The 22890-nt window shown below is 46.7% G+C and overlaps 2 protein-coding genes across 2 annotated transcripts; one reads left to right on the top strand and one right to left on the bottom strand.

Annotated features, from left to right (window-relative positions):
- Positions 1-1701: 1701 nt before the first annotated feature.
- On the top strand, positions 1702-4200 carry IL12A (interleukin 12A). The gene is made up of 5 exons (XM_065674678.1): positions 1702-1944; positions 2381-2488; positions 2588-2629; positions 2732-2836; positions 3760-4200. The coding sequence occupies exons 1-5, from the start codon at positions 1702-1704 to the stop codon at positions 3925-3927; spliced, it is 666 nt and encodes a 221-aa protein (XP_065530750.1). The 3' UTR covers positions 3928-4200.
- Positions 4201-5721: 1521 nt separating this feature from the next.
- Positions 5722-17701, bottom strand: LOC136011994 (caspase recruitment domain-containing protein 8-like). The gene is made up of 16 exons (XM_065674679.1): positions 17615-17701; positions 15106-15137; positions 14757-14810; positions 14132-14182; positions 13620-13649; positions 12501-12548; positions 12329-12372; positions 12172-12221; positions 11163-11383; positions 10825-11075; positions 10382-10516; positions 9940-10078; positions 9416-9469; positions 9231-9314; positions 7600-7869; positions 5722-6813 (listed from the first exon to the last, which is right to left on the bottom strand). Exons 1-16 carry the CDS (start codon positions 17641-17643, stop codon positions 6794-6796), a joined length of 1512 nt encoding a protein of 503 aa, XP_065530751.1. The 5' UTR covers positions 17644-17701; the 3' UTR covers positions 5722-6793.
- Positions 17702-22890: the final 5189 nt, after the last annotated feature.

The following is a 22890-nucleotide window of genomic DNA, read 5'->3' as shown; positions in this document are numbered from 1 at the left end:
AAGCATTTCTGCTTTGGAAATGCCTGTGCAACAACAGAACATGGCTTGCAAATTATCTGTGAGCCCATAGATAAACATTATATGAAGAAAGTAAAACGTAGCTCAAGGTTTTGCATCAAAGGGAATCAGCAGTGTCCTACTTGCATGGCTGTTCTACTTGTGCAGCCTGTGTTTTTCAGTCCCCTGTGGCTGGGGGCTGCTCTTGCTATCCCAGCCAACTTTCAGCATTCAGAGACTTCTGAAGGTATTGGGACTAAATGTTCCTCCTTTCTGATGAAGAATGCTAACTAATATCCCAATACATGCCTAAGTGCAGCACAGGAATGCCATGATTCTGTTGTTCAGATTGTGCATCAGCACCGCGTCTGAAGAGAAACCTCATGCCCTGCTGTTGAGGCAGCGCTATGACTGAGCATTGGGCAAAGAAACCTGGAAAGCTGAACACACACACACACACACACACACACACACACACACAAGCATATCCCAAAGGTCTCTTCCACTTCTGTGTCAGAAAAAACCATAAGTCTCCCACACAAATTAAAACCACAGCCCACAGCCCAATGACTAGTGTAGAAGTGGAAAACACACAGTGAAATTGGAAAATTATGCAGTGCTGGTATTCTAGCAAAGTCACTCTCTAGACACACCACAACCTTCTTACGGGAAAAAAGATGTTAATGAAAAGAATCTGAAAATGCAATATAAAACTCTTGATTCATAGAATCATAGAATAGTTAGGGTTGGAAAGGACCTCAAGATCATCTAGTTCCAACCCCCCTGCCGTGGGCAGGGACACCTCACACTAAACCATCCCACACAAGGCTTAGTCCAACCTGGCCTTGAACACCGCCAGGGATGGAGCATTCACAACCTCCCTGGGCAACCCATTCCAGTGTCTCACCACCCTCACAGGAAAGAATTTCCTCCTTATATCCAATCTAAACTTCCCGTGTTTAAGTTTTAACCCGTTACCCCTTGTCCTGTCACTACAGTCCCTGACAAAGAGTCCCTCCCCAGCATCCCTATTGATTCATCCTGCTCCTTTCCAAGTCAATAGCAAAACTCTCATCTACTTTGCAGCAGACTCAACAGATAGTAAAGTCTTCTACTGCCTTTCACCCAGGCTAAGAATGGCCACGTGCAAGTGAAGTAATACTGACATAGCTGGTGATTATACCAAGTATATCATCAAAAAGCAAGTTTCCCTGCAGGTTTTCACGAATATTCATTGCTGACATCTCATTGTTATAGCTTTTAACAGTAAAGAATGCAAATTAAAAAGCTTATGTGTGCATAAGCATACACGCATACACAAGCATACACGTGGTTTAAGTTAATTCTTATTTGCAGGCTCGCTGCAGGCTGCGTGCAAAGGGACTAGTCCTGAAGAAAGTGCTTCCAGCCTCTACAAGTGTCACCCTCTCGGCCAGGCTGAGGGGCTGGCAGCCACCCCGGGACCAAGCACCCTGGTCCCCCAGCGCCGGGACCCTGTAGACATCCCCCCTGACCGCTGCGCCGGGATTCCCTTTGGACGGCTGCCCCGCCACTCTCGGGATGAGTGCTGGCTGCCCCCAGCCCGCTTACCGACCCGCTGCTGCAACGGGAAGGGAAGGATGAGATGGGGAACTCCTGCGCTCGCCACCCCTATAAGAACTGGCGCGGCCCCGCCGGCCCCGGCAGCACTCCTCCGGCATCAGTATGGAGCGGCGCGGCAGCACGGGCAGCAGCGGGCAGGCAGCGCCGCGCAGCGCCGCGGCGCGGGGCTGCAGGCAGCGGCCGGGGCCCTTGGCCCTGCTGCCCGCCCTCTGCCTGGCGCTGGCCCTGCCAGACCCAGCTTGGGCGCTGCCGACGCCGCCGGCCCCCCGGCACCGCCTCCCCGATGAGCTGATCCGCTCCCGGGAGCTGCTGGCGGCAGCCAACGCGTCTCTCCACCGGGTGAAGGTCTGCGAGGGGCCGGGCTGGCGGGCGAGGGGCCGGGAAGGCGGTGACGGGGCAGGGGTGGTGTTGAGGCAGGTGGTGATGGCGTGGTGGTGGTACCCAAGTGGCCAGTGATAGGGCAGTGATGGTACCCAGGCAGGCGATGATGGGTTGGTGAGAGTACCAAGCCAGGGTGTGATGGAGCAGCGGTGGTATGCAAGCAGAGATGGGGCAGTGAGGGGAAGTGGTGATGAGTTTTTTTAAGTACTGTCACATGCATTCTCTTAGTCTCTCTGCTTTTGTATTTAACCACAGTCCTCACAGTCTCATTCCTAGGATTCAGCAAGACAGCTGTGATGCATCATGTAAAATTGTGTGTATTTACATATATATATATACACATATACACAGGACGGTGAAGCTCAATCAATGACCCTTTTTCATTCCCTTTTTAACACAGGAGCTCGGCACCCTGGGATTTGAATGTACCCTCGAAGAGGTTGATCTTGAGGATATCACTAAGAATCAAATGAACACAATAACAGCCTGCACATCTGAGAATCCAGCGGTAAAAATATATGTCAAATTCCAGCATCATGTTTTCGTGGAACAGCTATCTAGTTCACACTTCCACAAAATCACCATGTCTCATTTCTTTAATTTGCAGACTGGAAACTGTCCAGTGCTGGAAAGATCTACTTTTGATGTGGTAAATCCAAGTTTCCCCAAAGAACCCCTTTGTTGACTTGTTGCGTGTTTGAAACATTTAACAATGGATTCACTCATTTCCTAATAATTCTGATTATTGCAGAGTAAATGCCTGCAGGGCATCCATAAGGATCTGAATGCCTACAGGGCAGAGCTGAAGAACTTCAACGATCAGGAGGTGCTGGCAACTATTGATGAAATGATGAAAGTAAGTCTTTCTGTCTCCTTCCTTTCTCTTACTTCTGTCTTAAACCAGGGGTTTTAATCCAGTTTGCTCCATTCTGAAGTCAGTCAAATAGTGACTTTTCTTTAACCTGGTAATTAAACAAAATGCCTGTTGCTGTTTTTCCTAGGAGGAACTTGATTCTTATGAGTTGTGTGTCACAATTCATGTTTTTCCTTTGCTGCTATAGTCCTCTCTATGGCTCCTTTGTTTACCCTGCTCTGCTCTCACAATGAGATACAGTACAGGATTTTCTGCCACTTCCACAGAGAACTCAAAAATAGAGTAAAAGATAGAGTAAAAGGGACACAGCTCTGTTTCTCTTCCAAATACAGAAATATAATACATCTGATATAGCAAATATGACATCACATGTACTGAACTTTGATAAATATTATTAGTGGCTAGAGGGAATAAAAGTTAAAAGTTTGCTTGTTTGTTTCACAAAAGCTAATTAAAACAAAAGTTAATTGTGTTTATATCGACACAGCATCTCCCAATAACTTGGAGATTCGGGCCACAGGCAGATGAACCCAGCCTAAAGGGTCGCTAGACAAAGCCAGCCATAGGCATATTATGTAAAAAGCATCTTTATTCTTGGACAGAAAGAGCATTTGTGCACAAATGGACATTTTTGTCTCAAGGAAAGTACAACTGTGCATCCTAAGCCTATTAATTATGTCATTAAACATTTCAAATTTTATCCTAGGTCTATTAATTATATCATTAAATATTTCAAAACTTATCCAAGGTCTATTAATTACATTAAATATTTCTAATTTTTCATTTGGAAGAATACATTCATATTCCTAAATCCTGTAATTTATCACTTGGGGTGAAAAAACTAAAGAGGTTTTTGATTTAGCCACTTTCCAGCCATAGCTTGTAACACCCTGACTTCTTTGCAGGCCCTGAAGACCAGTAGCGGGAGTGCACCGCAGCCATCAGCAGGCACAGGGCTCACTTCCTTTAAAGGGAGGATGAGGCTCTGCAGCATCCTTCATGCCTTCCAAATACGCACAGTCACCATTGACAGGATGATGAACTACCTGACCTCTCTGGAGAGCGCGCTGTAAGCACTCAGCCCTCCAGCGCTCTCGGTAGAAATGTGACCTAAGGATGTTTCGGGGAAGAAATTGTAGGCTCAATACCCTGAGAGGCAGATGGGGACTTTGAAGGAATCTAGTGCATAATTTTTCAGTTTCTTATAAATCATGTTTTAATGAGGTGTTGTCAATGCCTTTTAAGCTATCGTGTTAGACTTCTGGATTTCTAGAATATAAGCTACATTGTAGTACCAAAATGTTCTCAAATCACCAGACACTCAACTAGAATTTCTTTTATTTATTCAGCTGTAATTTTCAGAAATTGAAACATATTTATAATAATCAATTTATTTATGATATTCCTTATTTATTGCCTAATAAAGTTAAAGTTTGCATAAAAATTGTAGTTGTTTTTTTTCCTTGAGATATAACACAACTACTTTTAAAATACTTAGAATATTGCTGGCATGTAAAGGTACACCATAGCAACATTCAGCACTGATACCGTATTTTAAAATCCTGTTAGTATCTTCTTACTTACATCAGACATGGGTTTTGTGGATTTCCTCTCTGAGTTGCGCACTCAAAGCAACCCACTTGATTTTATCCTCATTTACTGTGATTTTCCAGCCAGTTCATAGTTTCTGGGGTGAAATCCCGGCCTCACTGAAATCAGTAGTGAAATTGTTTCAGGGAGCTAAGGATTTATGCATAGCTTTGAAGGCCAGAAGGGATGTTGGGATGATTATTTTCCCAATTCTTGCCTGCAGCATGTAAGCTAGCCTGGACAACAGCATCTATCCCCTATTTGATGGGTCTGTCCTCGGCTGCACAGTGACTTTGGCTACATCCCAGCCAACTCCCATGCTGCCTTCACTGCCCATTGTCACCAGCACTTTGGTCTTCAGCTCTCTCCCCTTGATTTCTCCAAGCTCTGCTCTCCCAGCTCTTTGGGAACCTCTGAGTGGTCCCCTTTGGATGCTGAGGGGCTGGTGGGACCCTCAGATCTTCCAGATGCTGAGGTGACAGCTGCTATCCTCATCCTCTCTCCTCTGCCCCAAGCGTTGGTGTTACCTGCACACCACACCAGCCTTTAAAATGTAATCTTATAAACTCCCACTGCTTGAACTAGGGCCATGGCCCCTACTCCCACAGAACACCCACCGTGTAGACCAAGTTGTAAGAACAACTTCACGCTTTGGTGCTGTGATGCAATTGTAATATTTCAATTCCTTCTGCATGCAAGAAGCATACAAAGCCAAACTGAAGGCCACAGAAATACTATATATATATATATATATATATATATTTAAAAAAAAAAAAGCTTCTTGATTTTGATTTAAAGATCCTGAATGTTGAAGACCTCATCTCTTTTGACCAGCTGCTGTGCTAGCCAGTTACCCTCATTATTACAAATAGCCATCTTATTTTCAGCTTAGATTTACTGACTTTTTCTTTTGACCAGAGGGTCCTATTAGAGCTCCAGTTTTTAGTGGGTATCTTAAAGGTCCCCAGTGGCAATTTCCCCCCACTTGTCCCAGAGAGAACAGCTAAAGGCAGTTCCACCCAGGGATGGAGAGCCTCACATCGACCTCCCTACCCCACACAGGGTGTTTTTTCCCCCTAAATACTCCACTGGCAGAAGAGCCTGCCAGGTCCTGGACACCAACACAGCCCTTTCCCGCAGCCACCCTGTTGGATGTATGTACCAGTGGAGCATCAAGGGTTGGAAAGATGGCCCACAACATGTAACAGCCTTGCAACATTCCATCCAACAGCTAAAATTGAAATATATATATATAAAAATAAAAAATCATACGTAAATAGTGTAAATGGCTCCTTTTTAATCCTTACTTTGTAATAGTGTGTCTTTTCTTTCATAAACATACGCAGAGGAAGATGATCAAAAGAATCCATGTCTTAGAAACAAGACAATACGCTGCATCAGGTTGCCGCTCTCTTCTGCAAATAACATTCATTCCAAACATTTTCCAATTCTGCAGTACGTGCATTGCCAACAGAGTAACAAGCTTCACAGACATTTTAGCTTCTCCTATTTTAGTTTAAGCACCTAATTCTATCCAAGTTAAAATTAACCAAGTAAAAAAAAAAAAGTATAAAAAGTTTACAATACTAAAAAAAATTATACAACATAAAAAATTATCTCATAAAAATTGAGACAGACTATACAGAAAAGAGTGAAGAGGAAATTCCCAGAGAAAATTCAAAGCTGCCTAGAGTTAATAGTGGTGCTCCCATGAACCCACTCTTTGGGTTTTTAGAAAACAGAACCACAGCTTAACAAGGACTGAATGTACACAAGTATATACAGTAATTATGTATATATACAGTGATTATGCAAAGGAATTTATCTGTAAGTTTAGGATTATTCTTCCCTGATCCTGGGCATCTGTAAGAAATACAATGTACCACATGATTTTGGCAGGTCAGTATTTTTTAAGGGGACAAAAGTTTCTGTATAACTTTTCTCCCTGTTTTTCCCTGATTTAAGTAAAAATGTTTCCAGATAATAACCATATACCTGAACAAGATAAGCTGGTTTCTTCCAGTGTTCATGTCTTTCAGGACTAGCTTAAATGAGACAAAGAAGGGTGGCAGTGTGGGGTTTCCCTGTACGTGAAGCCTGGCACTGCCGGCTGCAGTGCTGGGATCCATCACATGAGTAATTGCTCCTGAAAGTCTTAAGTGTGCTTACATCCATGCAAAAATTCATTCACGTTTCTTGCGAATATTCTGCCTAAACTTTTCGCTCAGTAGTGATGCCTCGCATCTTCCTTCCCAAATCCAAGCAAGATGCAGGGGAAGTGGCCAGAGAAGTATAATGGTTGGCTGGCGAAGCTCCCATCATTCTACTCCTAGCTGCAGCTTCACCAGCTCAGCACTGAGCCGAGAAACCTGAAGAAAGGCAATGGACAAACACGCATGGATTATCTGATCTCTAGAAGTTACTGCAATGTTCAGTTGAATAATAAATGCATTAAAACCCTATGAGACAGCACAAGGCTATTGCACAGATAGGTTTGCGAGGGCAAGATGAGCAAGGGAGCACAAGCAGCTCTCCACCCTTTGCAGCCAGGTTGCTTTTAGGGAGAATTAAGAACAGAATTTTGACTATTCCAGAAAATAAAAATATATTTAGATTTTAAGTGAGGTTCCCCTTGGCTGTCCGAGTTCTCAGCTCAGTGAACAACTTTGGTTTGCAGAAGGTGAAGCAAATGCAAGAAGTCCCACAGAAATGAGTGGGAGCACCCATGGACAGTGAGGAAATGCATACACACACACGGATCTGCAGGACCAAACCACTAAGTCATCCCTCGGGGGAAAGTGTTAATTTTTGTTCCTAAAATATATACTAGTAAAGACCCAAACATCTCTTCTTAGGACTTCCAGAGAAGACCAAGAATTGGACTCGATCTATAACACTGACCATGATGGCCAGGTCATGCTGAGAGTACTCTCAACTCAGTCAGTGCAAAAATAGTATTTATTTTATACCATTTTCTGAAGGGAAGCATAAAAATGTCAGAAGGAAGAGAGTAATTGCTAATATGAGAAGGGAGGTAATTTTTACCTACATAGTAAAACATGTACAAGGTATCTGGTAAACTGTATGATGAGAATTCTAAAAATACATCTGAAACACACTGATGTAATTAAATAAATGTAATGGGAAGGCAATACCTTGTAGTGCTTGCAGTATCTCATAGGATGCTTTTTCATGGAGACTTTTGTACAAAGCTTCAGCAGTTCCGTTGCCTTGTTCTCTGTCTCTCCACTTACTTAACAGCAGAAATTTTTGCATATTAACTTCTTCCTCTGTTGCCTGAATCTGCTCAATGTCTTTCATTTCCATCTGAAGACACTCAATGGCAATTTCTCTCCACTGCCTACCAAACAATTTTGCAATCACCATCAGCTGTTGGTCAGTTAAGTTTCTTGTTTCAATTCCATCTGAAAAGACATAGAACAAAATTCAGATTTAATGTTTAGCTTCTTGTTAAACTTGTGAGCAAATTACACTGTACTTCTGCGCATGGCCAGGGGACATACAGTGAAGGTAATCTTATTATTCAGATTAGCTGGCAAGATCAGACCCCAGCACTGGAGAAAAGAGCCTGAAGGACTAGGAAGCCTAGCTCATGAAGATGACAGCATCTGCTTGCATGCTGGCTGCTGTATAGGGTTGTGGTTTTTTTCCCGTCTATAAGCAGCTATTCATCCAGCATAAGAACTTCCCTTGGTACATTAGGTTACCAAGCACCCAGAGATTTTAGAACACATAACGTTAAGGTTACGCTAAGCGCTTGCTGTCTCCCAGCAAGTTCAGATGTCTGCTGCTCTTGAACCTTACAGCTGCCCCAAAAAGGTGATGTTTGTTTTTATTTTAATTTCAATGGCTCTGAAACCTCAGCCCGTGCCGTTCCACAGACTGAGCCGCCTTCCTTCCCCGTGTCACCACTTACACGTAAAACTGAGGGCTTGAGGGACGGAAGCTCTCCCTCTGCTGGCTACACGTACCCATAAACAAACATGTACATGGCTACTTCTGATCATTTTTTCATTTACTTAGAATCATAGAATCATAGAATAGTTAGGGTTGGAAAGGACTTTAAGATCATCTAGTTCCAACCCCCCCACCATGGACAGGGACACCTCACACTAAACCATCCCACCCAAGGCTTCATCCAGCCTGGCCTTGAACACCGCCAGGGATGGAGCACTCACAACCTCCCTGGGCAACCCATTCCAGTGCCTCACCGCCCTCACAGGAAAGAATTTCTTATTGAACTAACGTGTCTTCTTCTGTATTTTATCCAAGTAACTACCAGTAAATGAGTAACTTCTGGGTGGGAGCTCCCAGACACCCAGCATTTCTGACCATCAGGACATTACCTATCAACAGTAAACGGGAGCTGATGTTTCCTCAGAAAAACTCAGCCTGTTACAGCTCAGGAGATAAACCAAACGCAAAATCTGAGCCATGTAGTGGAAAGCCCTTTCAAAAACAGGCACTATTTCCCAGTCTTACAAGACAACTACATTTTTGCTGACCCTTACAAAGCAAATTTCCTAGCTGCTTCTCCCCATTTACTTCCTGAATGAATGACAGTGTAGCAAAGTGTACAACTGTAGGCATGAATTCTGCACCTACAAAACAAGCACTTTCTTCTCCTATATTTCATGCTCAGATTTGTGGGAGTCTTTTAAAAAGTGAGCTCAGGTTCAATTCTAGGGATACAAAAAACCCAACCAACTAACCAACCAACCAAACAAACAAAAACATTATTATCAATTACACAGAAACGCTCTACCTGCTTTATTGCTGGTCCTCTGCTTTTTGCTACATAGCACATCTTCATCCAAAATGCTGAGGGCCGGTTTCCGTTTTTTGACACCTGAGAAGCAAGCAAGAGGTGATGTAACTTCTTTCACATCACTTGAGCAAGCAAGGTACACAAAGAGTAAGTAACCCCGACTGATCTTGAAATCGACTTACTGACTGCACTTCTTTTCTGCTCATTTTTGTTCTGGTCGTAGTGTATCCAGTCACCTGGGAAACAGTTTTCAGAGGAAACAAAAGGTGAGGCAGGAATTCCCCTTGCTATGCTCTATATCAAACAATTCTCAGTCACAAAACCAAGCTATTGGGTGGATTCTGGCTGTAGAGCTAAGATTTTGTATAATGAGGTGATTTTTTTCCCTCTTATCCAACATGCTGCAGGACGCCATTCATAATATGCAATAGAAACTGCAATCAAAATTATACATTATTCTCCATAGGTAAAACCAAAGCAGAGGAAACTCCTGCAGCCTTCACTTACTTGCTCACAAGGGATGCTGCAGGTTCCTGCAACATCCCCTACATAACCTCCCATAGCACTTTGGTGTTTTATTATTTTGAGCTCCAAACCTCATGATTTTTACAGCAGGAATTTAGACACGTCTAAAGGCTGAATTATACCCCAACTCCTGCATTTTTTCAGCAGGAACAAACTAGCCACGGGAAGACCAAAGACTCACTCTCTCTGAGTTTTGCTTTCCATACGGTTGCATCAGACTCCAGCTCAACCAAAGACAAGGTGAAGTCGTCAGGTTTCTCCAAATAGACTTCAATGTAACTTTTTAGTTTCAAGAGAGATCCATCAACAAATTCAATTTCCTATACAATGTAAATATGTTAAAAATAAGTATTTGTCCAAAACATAAAGAGGAAATATTTGGCTGTTGTCACTGGTCTGAGCCCAACTCCAGTCTCCCCAGATTTTTACTGTTGAACTTCGCATCAGGATTTCTTCCCAAAATCTTACAGCTCTAAGGAGCAAATGCTCCTTAGCAAAGTGATAGCAAATGAATGTGAAATATGCTCGTAACGCCAATGCAGGAACATATAAGAAAAGCGATTTTGTGCCATGTTTCTAATGCGGCTGCAATGCATGAAATGAGGGCTGTGTAAAGGACTTACCTCCGGAGTTACTTCAGCTTCTGGCTCACAAACTAATCTATACCTCTTTCCCTTCTGTAGTAATTTTTGGCACACAGGGGGCTTGTCAATTTTAATGAATTTCTTATTTGAATGTTTTACAGCTCTTGAGATATCCTGAAATTAAAAAAGATGATTTAAAGGTTACTTCAGTAAAGGAATTAACATTTAAGGCCTGCGTTAATGTGGCTCCTCAGGCTTTTCTGTGGCCCCAGCTCTTTAGAACAGCTGTGACCTGTTCCACAGGGCAAACTTTACAGAAAACTGTGCACTAAACACCATGCTTACAAAGCGTCACATAAACCTCTTCAGCTATTGTGCTCTATAGGTGAAATTAGACAAAAGAGATCACAATCCAAATAAAAGGAAGGTTATAACCAGCCCTGACAGCATTTCTGTATCACACCACGCTACACAAGCCATACCTTTATAAAGGAGTCGTTGTTTGTAGCCACGTAGACACGAAAGGATAAGGAGGGATGCTCATCAACAACTTTGTAGAGGATGACAGCGCCGTGGTACTGCACCGGCTCCTGGCTCTGAATGAGAGGTCCCACTGGTGACAGCGAGCTCACTAGCCACTTCACGTGCGAGGCTGAGTAGTCAGCTGAGGGCTCGATTGCTGCGCCCTCGCCTTTGATGTGCAAAACCTTGAAGGCCATGCCAGCGCCATGATCTGCAGGGACACATGGATTCCTAAGAACCTCCTGCACCGGAGGGCTGGCAGCTTACCGCACCCACCGGGCCAGTGGCCAGCACTCACCACCAAGGCAGAGGGAGTGGGGAAACTGGATGGAGGTAAGAGCAGTGGCCGAGTCACAGCGCACGTCGAAGAGGGGGCCGCCCACAATCCATGGCTTTTCCACGAGGTTGGCATATTTGCTCCAGGATAAGAGGGAGTATGTGATTTTGACAGCCTTCATTACCTCAAAAATCAAGCCTGTGAGGCTGCACTGGTAAGTCCCCTCTGTGTCCAGATGCATTCTGCCATAGGGAAGAGCAACCCAGTTAGTTTAGTTTCCACTGCCTAATAAATACCACAGAAATATGGTTTGTAAGGGATAACCGAGAAACTCCCTTCCCAACAAGCACAGAGCACTTTATCTGAATAGCACAGAGGCTGCTATTTTTTGTCTCTTGTCTCTACATTTAAACTGTCACTGAACTGTTAAAAACTAGCCAGGAGCACTCAGTGCATGCAAAATAGCTGTAATGAACATTCTGTATAGCATTTCCTGCAAATGAGGCGGCTGCTTCTGCGCAGACGCTCAGCCCAGCTCCCACCGATGTCAGAGCCAACATCGTACACTGACAACATCCACATCATACACGGACAACACCAGCCACACACAGTGTCAACATCAAGGTCACACACTGATAATGACTTCCAAGCCAGAGAGGAGAACAAGGCTGGGATCCAAAACAAAACGCAGGGTCAGTGCACAGGGAGAAGACAACTATTCTTGTGAAGCAGGGCAAGACACCTCGTGCAATCCAGACTAAAATAAGCACATAAAAATATGCCTGATTTTAATTACTACAGCAAGACAAGGCAGGCAGGAAACCGTCCTAAGAGCTTTCTTGGACCAGGATTTGGAGGCAGCACAGGCAGCTGCTCTACATTGGGGTTTTTTAAGAACTTGAGGGCATCTTCCAATATATCTCCAATTGCATTTTTGCAGCAAATAAACTGTTTTCCCACTTCAAGTGAAGACAGAAGTATCTTGATGAGATATGTACATGTATACCCATTCTATTAAAGAAATTCATACACATATTGTCCTCCAGCCAGTCTCCTAGGGGTCACTTGCTCCTTCTGTCCCTATAAATAGATTAAAAAGAAAAAAAGTATAACTAAAAAGGCGATGGGAGAGCAGAGTTACAGTTTGCAAATTACCCCATGCAAAGTGGGGGGGGTTATAAACGTACATTTTCATTCCTGCAGTGCTCACAGGGAGGCAGGCAGCTCGCTTCTGGCGAGAAAAGAGGAAGATCGTTAAAAGCAAAGTAACTAAACACTCTGGGTGGGGGGGGACGGGACAAAAACCAAAAAGCCATGAACACACAAACAAAAGCCAGCCCTCAAGAGATCCATTACTACCTGAGTCATTGCAGCACGGTAGTGATTCCTTCTCCTCCTGTTCTTCATCTACAAAAAAGAAGTTTGTAGCAATTACCTCAGCCTCCAGCAGGTTTCCGCTCCCATGTTCAGCAAGGCCAACCCACCAATTTAATTAGCTTACATTCATAGAAACCTAAGGAGACTATTCCTAGGACTACGTTCTTGAACGCACACTTGCACACCTGGAGGCACAGGCTTGATACCCGGCTGAAGATGAACGCCAGGATATAATTTCTGTCAAAAAATCGTTACTTGCCCAAATTACTGAGAATTTTCACACGGGTTAAAAAAGGATTCACCCCCAGGATAGGTCTCATTGTGCCAAGTGCAAAGTTCAACCACCTGGCACGGAAGTTGGCACTAGCACTCCTAGTGAGCAAGTAACCACACTATTTGCAGTGTATTTGTCTCCAAAGTGCTTGAATTCTCCTTACTAACCCCAACAAAATCAAAAGCAAGCACAGACACATCGAGCGGAAGCTTTTAGCCCGAAGGGTGGATTTTGCAGGAGCCGAGTGGCAGAGCTGTTGTGACAAGGTGTGAGGCAGGGCTGGCTGCTGGCGCGCTGCTTGCCTCTGCTCCCTGTCCCACCAACACTCCCCTGCAAAGCCAGGATTCCAGCCAGGCTGCCACAAAGTCATCCTGGGACATCAACACCCTCCGGAGCAGGCAGATGTGGGAGAGGCAGAAAATGTATTGCTGCAGCGAACAGCCTGGAAAACATCAGGCAAACACCGCCCAGGGCTTTGGCTCCCTTCCTGCAGCCATGCTATTTCAGGCCCTGAGCTGCACAGGGGCTGCAGTGACGCGGGGCCACTTGGGACGAGTGGAAGCTCAGCTCAGCTCCTTCCAGCATTGCCCTGCACCCACAACCCTCCATTTGCAAACAGAGGCAGCAAGCGTGCAGTGCGCATGCACCCCGTGCCCCTCCTTCCTGGGTATGCTCTCTAGCAAGTTGTTGTAACAAAAGACATGGTGGTGACAGCCGGGCCAGCTCTAAGTCACTTTCCTGCCATCACGTACCATTACCCTCGTGCACCACTTATCTGTGCTGGCCTTGTAAGACAGATAAAAGGAACAGAATAAAAGCACACTCACCCGACTTTCTTCCATCTGAGTTCTCCGCATCTGATGAGAAAAAGCTTTGTAATTATTTCACTAAAGACTACCAATCTTGTATGAAACCAGAATAAACTGCCAGTGGTGTAACCCATATAAGCCAAAACCCGCAGGCTTTTCATCAACAGCAAACACTTCCTTTAATTGTTTTCCTGTCCATCCTGTTTTGCCACTTTTACTGTCAAATTTTAAGCAGATTTATAGCCTCTTGGTGTTTGGACAACTACTGTGTTGTAAAAACATCTGCGTGTATTGTGTCTCTGAGGCTAAAGCAACATTAGCTGCTGCTCTTCTATTATTGCTTTGCTCAAAACTGAATGGTTAGAAAATCATTTCCTCACAAAAATATCATTCTGCTTTTCAGCATGCAATCACTGAATTAAGTGTTATACAGTAACCTTGAGGCTATTCCCATAAAAAAACCAGCTGGTTTAAACCAAGCATACATTTTCAAAAGAGAGATAATACATAAATCACAATGCAAGGCTCACCTGATTCCTCTTCCGAGGTACTGCTAGAGCTGTGTTCTGAACTGTCCTCTCCTTAACAAAATTACACCCCATTAGTCACAGGCAGAATGAAATAAAGCAATGCCACAGGTAACTGAAAGGATACATCTAAAAGTTTAAGTACAACAAGCTGGTCAGCAAGTTAGATAATGTAACAGAAAAAATACTGAGGTGGAGGAGCATCAGAGCATCAAATCCCAGCATGAGAGGGGACTTAGGGGTCACCCACGCCCTTCTAAGGGGTACGTGGGGTGTTCAAGATGCCTAATGTTTTTACAACCTGGGACTATTTTGGACCTCCACTTGTGGCACATCCCAGTTCACCCAGTTAAATTATGGTTTTCTGTGTCATGCATGTGAGGAGGCAGAAGCACTGCTGGGAGTTGGTGTGTCCCATCAGTGACAGGACTCACGTGGATGCACCAGAGGTGGCTTTAATAAATTATTCTTACAAAGTTAAAGAGAAACCAGTATTGCAAAGGAAACGGCTTGAGGAGCTGCAGCAGTGTGTACGCTGTCTTTTTATCACATTGCAGGGAAATGGTGGAGCAGGGCCGGCCACGCCACCCCACACGCAGGGAAAGCCCTCAGCCACTTGTGTGCTCACCTGCTGGGTGCTCCTCGGTGGAGCTCTCTCCCTCTGCACCACCAGCCAGCATCTCTGCAAAAGAAAAGTCACTGGGAGCTATAGGCTGGGAAAAGATGTAACTCCTCTTGGCATTTCTGCATTATGCAGATCAGAGGAAGGGAATGTATAGCAGGAATGTGAATTTTAAAAATTGGTATAAAAAAAATCAAAGCTCTTGCCCATTAACCTAAGGCATTACACCGTGGTTTTTAAAGTGTTTTTAAAGCAATTTTTAAAGCCAGCAGTTACTGTCATTTCCATTCTGAAGGACAGGCATTTCTCAGAACAATCCCCATTTGAAGTGCTGTATTTCACAAAGTTACTGTACCTTTTTCATCTGAAGAGACGGACTCAGCTCCGCTGGAAGACAAAATGGGAAATACATAAGCAGATCTGTCAGATCTGTGCTGCACTTCCACACAAGTGGGCATTTACCTGCAGGCATTGCTCCCTGCCTTTGACCTGGGACATTGTAAGGTAACTTAAGGTGAGGGGTTGGTGATTAAAAATTCTCTATTATCATGCTCTTTACCCATGGCCCTGGCTCTTGCCCTGACCCTACCAGGGGCAAGAGACTCTGCTGCACAGGTTTCCCACTGGCACAAGCCCTCGGCCCTGGCCCCCTCTGCAAAGTGCCTGGACTTTGGTCAGTTTTGGTAGCAATCCAAACAATCTTCTTCAGCAAGGCACAAAGCTCTGCTAAACACTGTGGCCCAGGTGTGATAGATGACTCCAACAGACCCCATCAAACATTTGTGGCCCATGGCAAATTCAGGCTGACCTTCAGTCTCCATTTGCCCCTGAAAAGGGGAAGTGTGCTGGTTTTATCATCTGTGATCAAAGATCAGGTCTAGAAACCTTTCCGTGGAGCTCCACAAAGGTCCACAACGTCCTTCCTGCAGCCTCACTGAATAACCGTCATAAAAGCTGCTGCTGAGGAAGGCACAGTTACCACAAACCAGCAGGTGACATCCAGCTCTCCTTCGTTTCAGTGGCACAAGCAAACGTCTCAGCCCCTCTGCCCTGCCAGTGGGTAGCTGGGGCAGCAGCCATACGCCAGAGCACCTGTCCGCTGCCTTTCTGAAGGCAGGAGAGGGATTTGCCTGCCACCCTGGCAATGCTGAGGGATACTGATGATGGCAAAATAGCACTTGGGTGTCACTGAGTGGGCATCACTGCAGAGGTCAGAGCCTTGTCTATTGCACTGGATTGAGACACATGGACTGGGACAGCTTAACCACAAAGTTAGAACATAAAAAATTAATAGTGGTAAATGGAAGAGGCAGGACAATAAATCCCGTAATGTATGGTCAAGGCATCAGGCAAAGCGATGCAAGCAAGGGCAGTCCTTGGACAAAGCACAGCAAAAGAGGTGGCTGCATGGGAATGCTCCCACACAGCTCAGAGCTGTAGGAGTTTGTTGGTCAAGGGCAGGGAAAGCGGTGCTGTGGCCAGTTAGATATGCAAGAGAAGCTGGGTAAGGGTTTCATTGCTGGCAAAAATGGGAAATTACACAACAGGGGTTGTGCTTCCAAACTGTATCTTAAAAAAAAAAAAAAAAAAAAAATAATCACATACTATCTACAAGATTTGGAAAAATCCTGCAAATACCCAAGAACTGCGCCTAAGCAGTTGCCGTTTGTGCAACCCTTCCACCAGGTGCTGGCTTGCCAAATAACGTTTGCCTGCAGCAGGCTTCACACCCCTCACAGCTGCATTTCCCTCCTCCTAAGTTAAAAAAACACACTCCAGAGGAGAAAAGCATGAAGAAAAAAATCAAACAGCCCTATTCAGTGTAAGAAGTTATTGCCCGCAATTAGTTGCCACAGGGAAGAAAGGCATTGCCCCCCCCCAGCCCCTGCTCTGCAAGAGCTGCAGGGTCACAATGGTATTTCCCATCCCCACTGAAGCAAAACAGCGGTCACAGCTTTAAGGGGCTACAGATAAATAGGTTCGTTTCTACACGGCCCCAGCTGCCGCCTGTTGCGGCAATAGCCAAGGGCAGCGCAGCCGGGGGAGCGGAGCGGAGCACGGGGAGGAGCGGGAGCCAGGGGCGGAGCGCGAACGGCGCTGGCTCGCTTAGCGCTTTTGTCTGCCGGAGGAGAGGATGCCAAGCGGGACCGGGACCTGGCCTAGCAGCGGGGGTGCTCGGGAAACCCAGCTGCAGGTGCAAGGCTGGCTCCTGTAACCCAAATCCGCTATGGATTTTTTTTTGGGGGGGGGGGGGGGGGGAAGGACCCTCTGGCTCTGTGCCAGCGCGGGGCAGGCACCCTTCGCTGGGGTCCGGCAAGGTGGGGGAAATGGGGGGACGGGTAGCAATGGGGAGTGCGGGTGATGCTGGGGGGACGAGGGAAGGGGTGGAAGGGAAGGCTTGGCGACAGAAGGAATCAGGAGGATGCTGGGGGAGGTGAAACGGGGGCCCTGGGGCTGGAGGAAACAGGAGGATGCTGGGGGAGGTGAAAGGGGGGCCCTGGGGCTGGAGGAAACAGGAGGATGCTGGGGGAGGTTGAAGGGGAGGCTGGGGGCTGGAGAACACAGAAGGATGCTGGGGGATGCAGATGGTGTGGGGGGATGGGGACGGTGCCGGAGGGATGCTGAGGGGATACAGGGAGGATGCTGGGGGGACACCGGAAAAGGCTGGGGGTGCAGGTGGGGCTTCGGGAGAGGCTGAGGGTGCAGGTGGGGCTTCGGAAAGGGCTGCGGATACGGGGGGGGGGCATCGGGAGGATGGTGGGGAGGGTGCAGGTAGGGGATAATAGTGGCAGGGGTGGCCGGGGATGCCGGGGAGAGCCGCGATGGGCGGCAGCCGGGACCCCGCTCCCCCCGTCCCCGCTCACCTGCCGGGCTCCTGCCCGCGGCGGGACATTGCGGCGGGAGGCGGGAGCCGCGAGCCGCGCGGCGGGGCCCGGAGGAGAAGCACCGCCCCCGGGCGGGGGGCGGGCCCGGCCGCCGACACCGCCCCCCCGTGCTGAGGCCTCCCGTGCCGAGGCCTCCCCCGCCGCCAGCCCGGCCGCGGGGAGCGGGGCTCGGCCGCGCTGGTCGCTGTGGTGCCGCAAGCGCGGAGCCGCTCGCGGAGGGCAGGGCAGGGCAGGGCAGGGGTGCGCTGCTGCTGTACGAGTGCCATAGCCATGCACGTGTGCACCAGGTGCTGCAGAGGCGCGCTGGGTGCATGTGCTGTATAGGCGTGTCTGTAAACACGCTATGTATGTGTACTAGGTACACTGCTAATGTACTAGACATACGCTATATAGATACGTACCTATATATACACATACACATATATGTGTGTCACTTGTATGCACACCTTCTGTCAGTATACAGATATATATGGTACACCTATACCTTCATAAATATATATACAGAACATATTAGTTATACAGAGAATAAAATAGAATGTATTGTGTACACGTGCTACATATTTAATGGCTATAGGTATATGCCATTACATACAGTAAAATACCCCACCTCAGCGCACACAGGGTGTTTGTCCCCACCCTCACACCGAGCTGCTGGGCCAGGCACCAGAGGTGGTCCATGCTGCTGGGAGATGGCAGGTCGTGCCCCAGCTTGGGCACACAGGCTGGCACAGCCACCAGGTCCCTGGCTGGTGCTGTCGGGGAACCCAGGCAACAAACACAGGCAGAAAGGCGCTGTCTTTGATGGCAGCTGTGCCGCTCCCCTTTCCCCTTTGCTAACCCTGCAGGCAGGCCGGGCATGAGGAGTGCCAGTGCCCAGGGTGGCTTTGGCAGCACCTGCCATCCTCTGCTGGCAGGACACACCGTCGGCAGCTCCCCATGCTGCTGGGAAGTTCAGGGTGAGAAAATGCAGGTTGGTGTGTCAGGACCTGCCTCTGAAATGCAGAGTTGCGTGTAAAAAAACAAAAACAAACTAAAAACAAAAACAGAAGAGAGACAAAACCCAACCCAAACCTGCAGCAGCACATGAGTAATTTTTTATTTCTTTTAAGAAAGGGAATATAAGCTTCTCCAGCAGAAGCCTTTTGGTAATGGAATGCTCCTGGAGCATCACAGGTGCTGCATTGTTTTAAAGCTATTCTTTTTATGCCACAAGCTCATCCAGCCCCAGCTGTACCTCAGCACCATCCTTGTGCCAGACCCAAAGCAGGTCCTGGGCACAGGTGGGGTACTGGTGCACCCCTTTTGTGTCTGCCCGGGGCACACACCAGAAAAAAAGCTCTATAAACAAGCGTAAGTGTATAAGTAAACAGTCTCCAAGTGGTGTTTCAGATGCCTTTGAAGGGCGTAGTTCCCACCTCCTCCTGTGCTGAGTATACACGAGCTGGATGTGGCAGTGGGACACCCGTGGCACCAAGCACCCAGCCACAGTCCCTGCCTGCCACTGCATCCTGCCAGCCCCGTGCTGCCGAACAATTCTAGAACATCCATATCCCCAGAAAAAAGTGTGTGCAGAACTTGCAGGAACAAGCTCTGATGCTCAGGCTGCAAAGGGCACTCGTAAAACAGTGATTGAGACCCAACCAAATAACAAAACCATTTAATGTTGCTGGAAAAGCAACATAAAGGGTCAGTTTGGGCAGAGGTGCACAGGACAGAGAAGTCACTGAAGGAAATCCCCTTGCAAGCAACACCGTACTGCTGGGCCAGGCACCGGCAAATCCAGCCTGGAACAAACTAAAGGAGGCAGAAAAAGTTTGTGAAACAATGGCAGGAGTTTGAAAGTGAAAATAAGTGCCCACAATAGGACACAACGAAGAGGAAATAAGAAGAAAAACAAAAAAAGCAAGATGGAAGAGAAATGAGACATGGAAGATGGCCGTGGGATGCGGAGGGTTTGGGCTGGTGATTTTGTCTGTCCTGGCCCCGTCCACCCCGTGCTTGCTGAGGGTGCCTGTCCTGAACCATTATTTTCCTGACTTTTCCCAGACATTCTCAGAATTAAATTTAAAAAATATATTCATGTAATCAACATCCTGATAACTGTGCCAACACAAATTATCCGTAAATTACCCCATGGCAGGCTCAGCCCAGCATGCATTGTTTGTAGAGTCGCACAGCAGCTGCATCGCCTGGTCCAAAACACTCAAATTAAGTCTTTTCCTTTAAGGGCCTGATTTACCACCGGCAAATTCCAGTCCAGTTTTGCATCAGCAGCCCTTTACCAGTTCAAACTGGAGTCATGCAGTGGTGGTGGTGAAGCGAGGTTTGAATTCAACTTCCCAACGCATAAATTGTCTTTCTTTCAAGGACAGGGATAGTGATCACTGATAGTGATTTCTGGGTAGCATGAATGGTATTTGATAATCTAGTTCTTCCCACAGAAGGAGAAAGTTCATCTCTTTATTGCACCTCAGGCACGTCCTCACAGGCAGCACCGTGGGGTTTTCCTGCCTCACCTCTCCAAGAGGAAGCACATGATTTCCCTACCGCTGAGGTCTGCTGAGGGAACCCTTTCCAAGACTCCACAGAGGGTTCAGGTTGCAGATTCTGAGGTGCTTTCAGATTTTTCTGAGGGTGCCAGACACTATTCACCCCAAAATCAGGCTCTGTTTGAGCTGTTCAGGTGAGTACCACAAACACAGCCACGCGGAGCCAACCAGAGCATTCTGACCCTCTTACAGCCCCTCCTTGACTGCAGATATATCCCCCAAACCCTGTGTCTGCCCCAGCCATCAGGCAGGGAATGAGCAACACCACTTCCACCAGAGACTACCCAATTTTATAAATGGGGACAAGTCACATAAACACAGTAAATGCACCAAACACATGGCATGTAGCAGTTTGTCTGAGGGGTGAGATGAGGAGAAGGGCCACCTCTTCTTTCTCTCTTGGCAGATTTGACCAGGGTTTTCAGAAGCGGGTTTTTCAGCATTGAAGTTGAGAATGACACTTTTCATTGTTATTATTATAATAATTATTATTAAAGGTCATTATAAATTATATTCTTGTTATTGTTATTATTTAGAACACTCTACACATTCACTTTTTGGGTACTACTTGAGCGACTACTGTATTTCCCAGAGTACTTACAGAAAACAAGGAGGTACCAAGAAAACTGATGTAAATGCTCCTGAGTCGTCCACGGTCCCAGGTATTTTCTGGCCAAGCCAGCCATGACACACTGAGTCACAAGGCTGCAGGATGTTCAGTGCTCGAGTTGATTCTCACCTCCTCCGTGGTCCCATAGTTTTTAAGAAAAGCTTAATCAGCAACCTTGCTTTTTTCAGCTCGCCATGCACCATCCCAGCACAAGAGTACATGTGTTCCAGACATGTATAGGATCATTGAAATGTGTGCAAAGCAAGAGAATTTGTTTGAATGTGTTCAGAGAACAGCTATTCACACATTCATACATGAATTTGTGAGAGTACCCTGTGCCAGAATTCAGCTGTGGGCTGTGATTGTTAGCTGAGGACAAGACGTTATACTGCATGGTTAAATCCCCTTTGTCAGGAAAACTAGATCTTTTCATTCAAATGACAAAGGAGTCACATACTTCGCATGCAATTCCTTTGCAATTAGCTTAAGCGTGGAATTAGCCATGTTCAAATTACAGGGGCAGCATCTGGTCCGTCTTCCAAAGCCTGGAACTTTTCCTCATTCCTACATGTCCCCTGTGCCCCTACTAAACTGCTTGCCTTGGAACCCCATCGCCAGCTTTGCCTAAGCACTGGCCAGGTCATTATTCATTATTATGAAATTAGATTTTTGCTTTCCAGCTCTTGCTCCATATTCAAGTTAAACATGCTTTTCCTGCAGCTGTGGGACCATTATTTATTGATAGCAGAAGAATTATGTCCTGCCCCTAAAAGGCAGGAATCAATTTTAATACTGTAAGTTCCCAATAGCTACACCTTCCTCCTCAGTACTGTCATGTATCACAGCAAGATATCTTGATTCAAGGTGAAAGCATCCCCTAAATATTTTCCAATAGCTTTCTGCTGGTACGTTTACTTATCTGGCACCTACAGCTGCATTTCTGCAGGCGATAGGGTCATGGGTTGTTTTACGGCTCCAGCGTTTGGCAAGTGGTCAGGGGTGAGGAAGGGAAATGGAGCCCACCAATACTGGAACCAGGGCTGGTGGTCCCAGGCAATGGGCAGGAGGCCTCAGACCCACCACTGAAAAAAATGCTGCGATGCTGCCATTCCCTACGGCAGCTCTGCTGGCCCAGTGCAGCTGGAGCCCATGCCCCAGGGAGAGTCCTGTGACTGCACTCCTCTGAGAGAGAGTAAATAACATGAATTGTGCTTCAGGATCCCCATCCTATCATACCCAGACTCTTGCACCAGCTCCTTCCCGTTGCAGAAGAGGCTGACCAGTCACAGTGTTTGCTGCAGATGAGGAAGTGACTAGGTGGAGGGATGATGGTAGAGCGGTAGATGTAGTTTTTCTTGATTTCAGTAAGGCATTTGATACTGTCTCCCACAGCATCCTCATAGATAAGCTAAGGAAGTGTGGGCTTGACGATCAAGTAGTGAGGTGGATCGAGAACTGGTTGAAAGGAAGAAGGCAGAGAGTTGTGGTCAATGGCGCAGAATCTAGCTGGAGGTCTGTGACTAGTGGAGTTCCTCAGGGGTCGGTGCTGGGACCGGTGCTGTTTAATATTTTCATCAATGACCTGGATGAGGGAACTGAGTGCACCATCAGCAAGTTTGCTGATGACACAAAACTGGGAGGAGTGGCTGACACACCAGAGGACTGTGCTGCCATTCAGCGAGACCTGGACAGGCTGGAGAGTTGGGCGGGGAGAAACTTGATGAAATTTAACAAGGGCAAGTGTAGAGTCTTGCATCTGGGGAAGAACAACCCCATGTACCAGTACAGGTTGGGGGTTGACCTGCTGGAAAGTAGTGAAGGGGAAAGGGACCTGGGGGTCCTAGTGGATAGGAGGATGACCATGAGCCAGCAATGTGCTCTTGTGGCCAAGAAGGCAAATGGCATCTTAGGGTGCATTAGAAAGGGAGTGGTTAGTAGGTCAAGAGAGGTTCTCCTCCCCCTCTACTCAGCCTTGGTGAGGCCGCATCTGGAATATTGCGTCCAGTTCTGGGCCCCTCTGTTCAAGAAGGACAGGGAATTGCTTGAAGGAGTCCAGCGCAGAGCCACAAAGATGATTAAGGGAGTGGAACATCTCC

The sequence above is a fragment of the Lathamus discolor genome, chromosome 3, assembly GCF_037157495.1.
Source record: "Lathamus discolor isolate bLatDis1 chromosome 3, bLatDis1.hap1, whole genome shotgun sequence".
Taxonomy (NCBI): Eukaryota; Metazoa; Chordata; class Aves; order Psittaciformes; family Psittacidae; genus Lathamus; species Lathamus discolor.
The sequence above is the reverse complement of the archived record's forward strand: the minus strand, read 5'-3'. Positions and strand labels throughout refer to the sequence as shown.

Coding starts and splice junctions, on each gene's coding strand:
- LOC136011994 (XM_065674679.1), bottom strand. CDS start 17,643: ATGTCCCGCCGCGGGCAGGAGCCCGGCAG. Junction 14,811..15,105: donor CGTCTCTTCAGATGAAAAAG/GTACAGTAACTT, acceptor TTTCTTTTGCAG/AGATGCTGGCTGGTGGTGCA. Junction 13,650..14,131: donor TACCTCGGAAGAGGAATCAG/GTGAGCCTTGCA, acceptor TTTTCTCATCAG/ATGCGGAGAACTCAGATGGA.
- IL12A (XM_065674678.1), top strand. CDS start 1,702: ATGGAGCGGCGCGGCAGCACGGGCAGCAGCGGGCAGGCAGCGCCGCGC. Junction 2,630..2,731: donor AAAGATCTACTTTTGATGTG/GTAAATCCAAGT, acceptor TGATTATTGCAG/AGTAAATGCCTGCAGGGCAT. Junction 2,837..3,759: donor CTATTGATGAAATGATGAAA/GTAAGTCTTTCT, acceptor ACTTCTTTGCAG/GCCCTGAAGACCAGTAGCGG.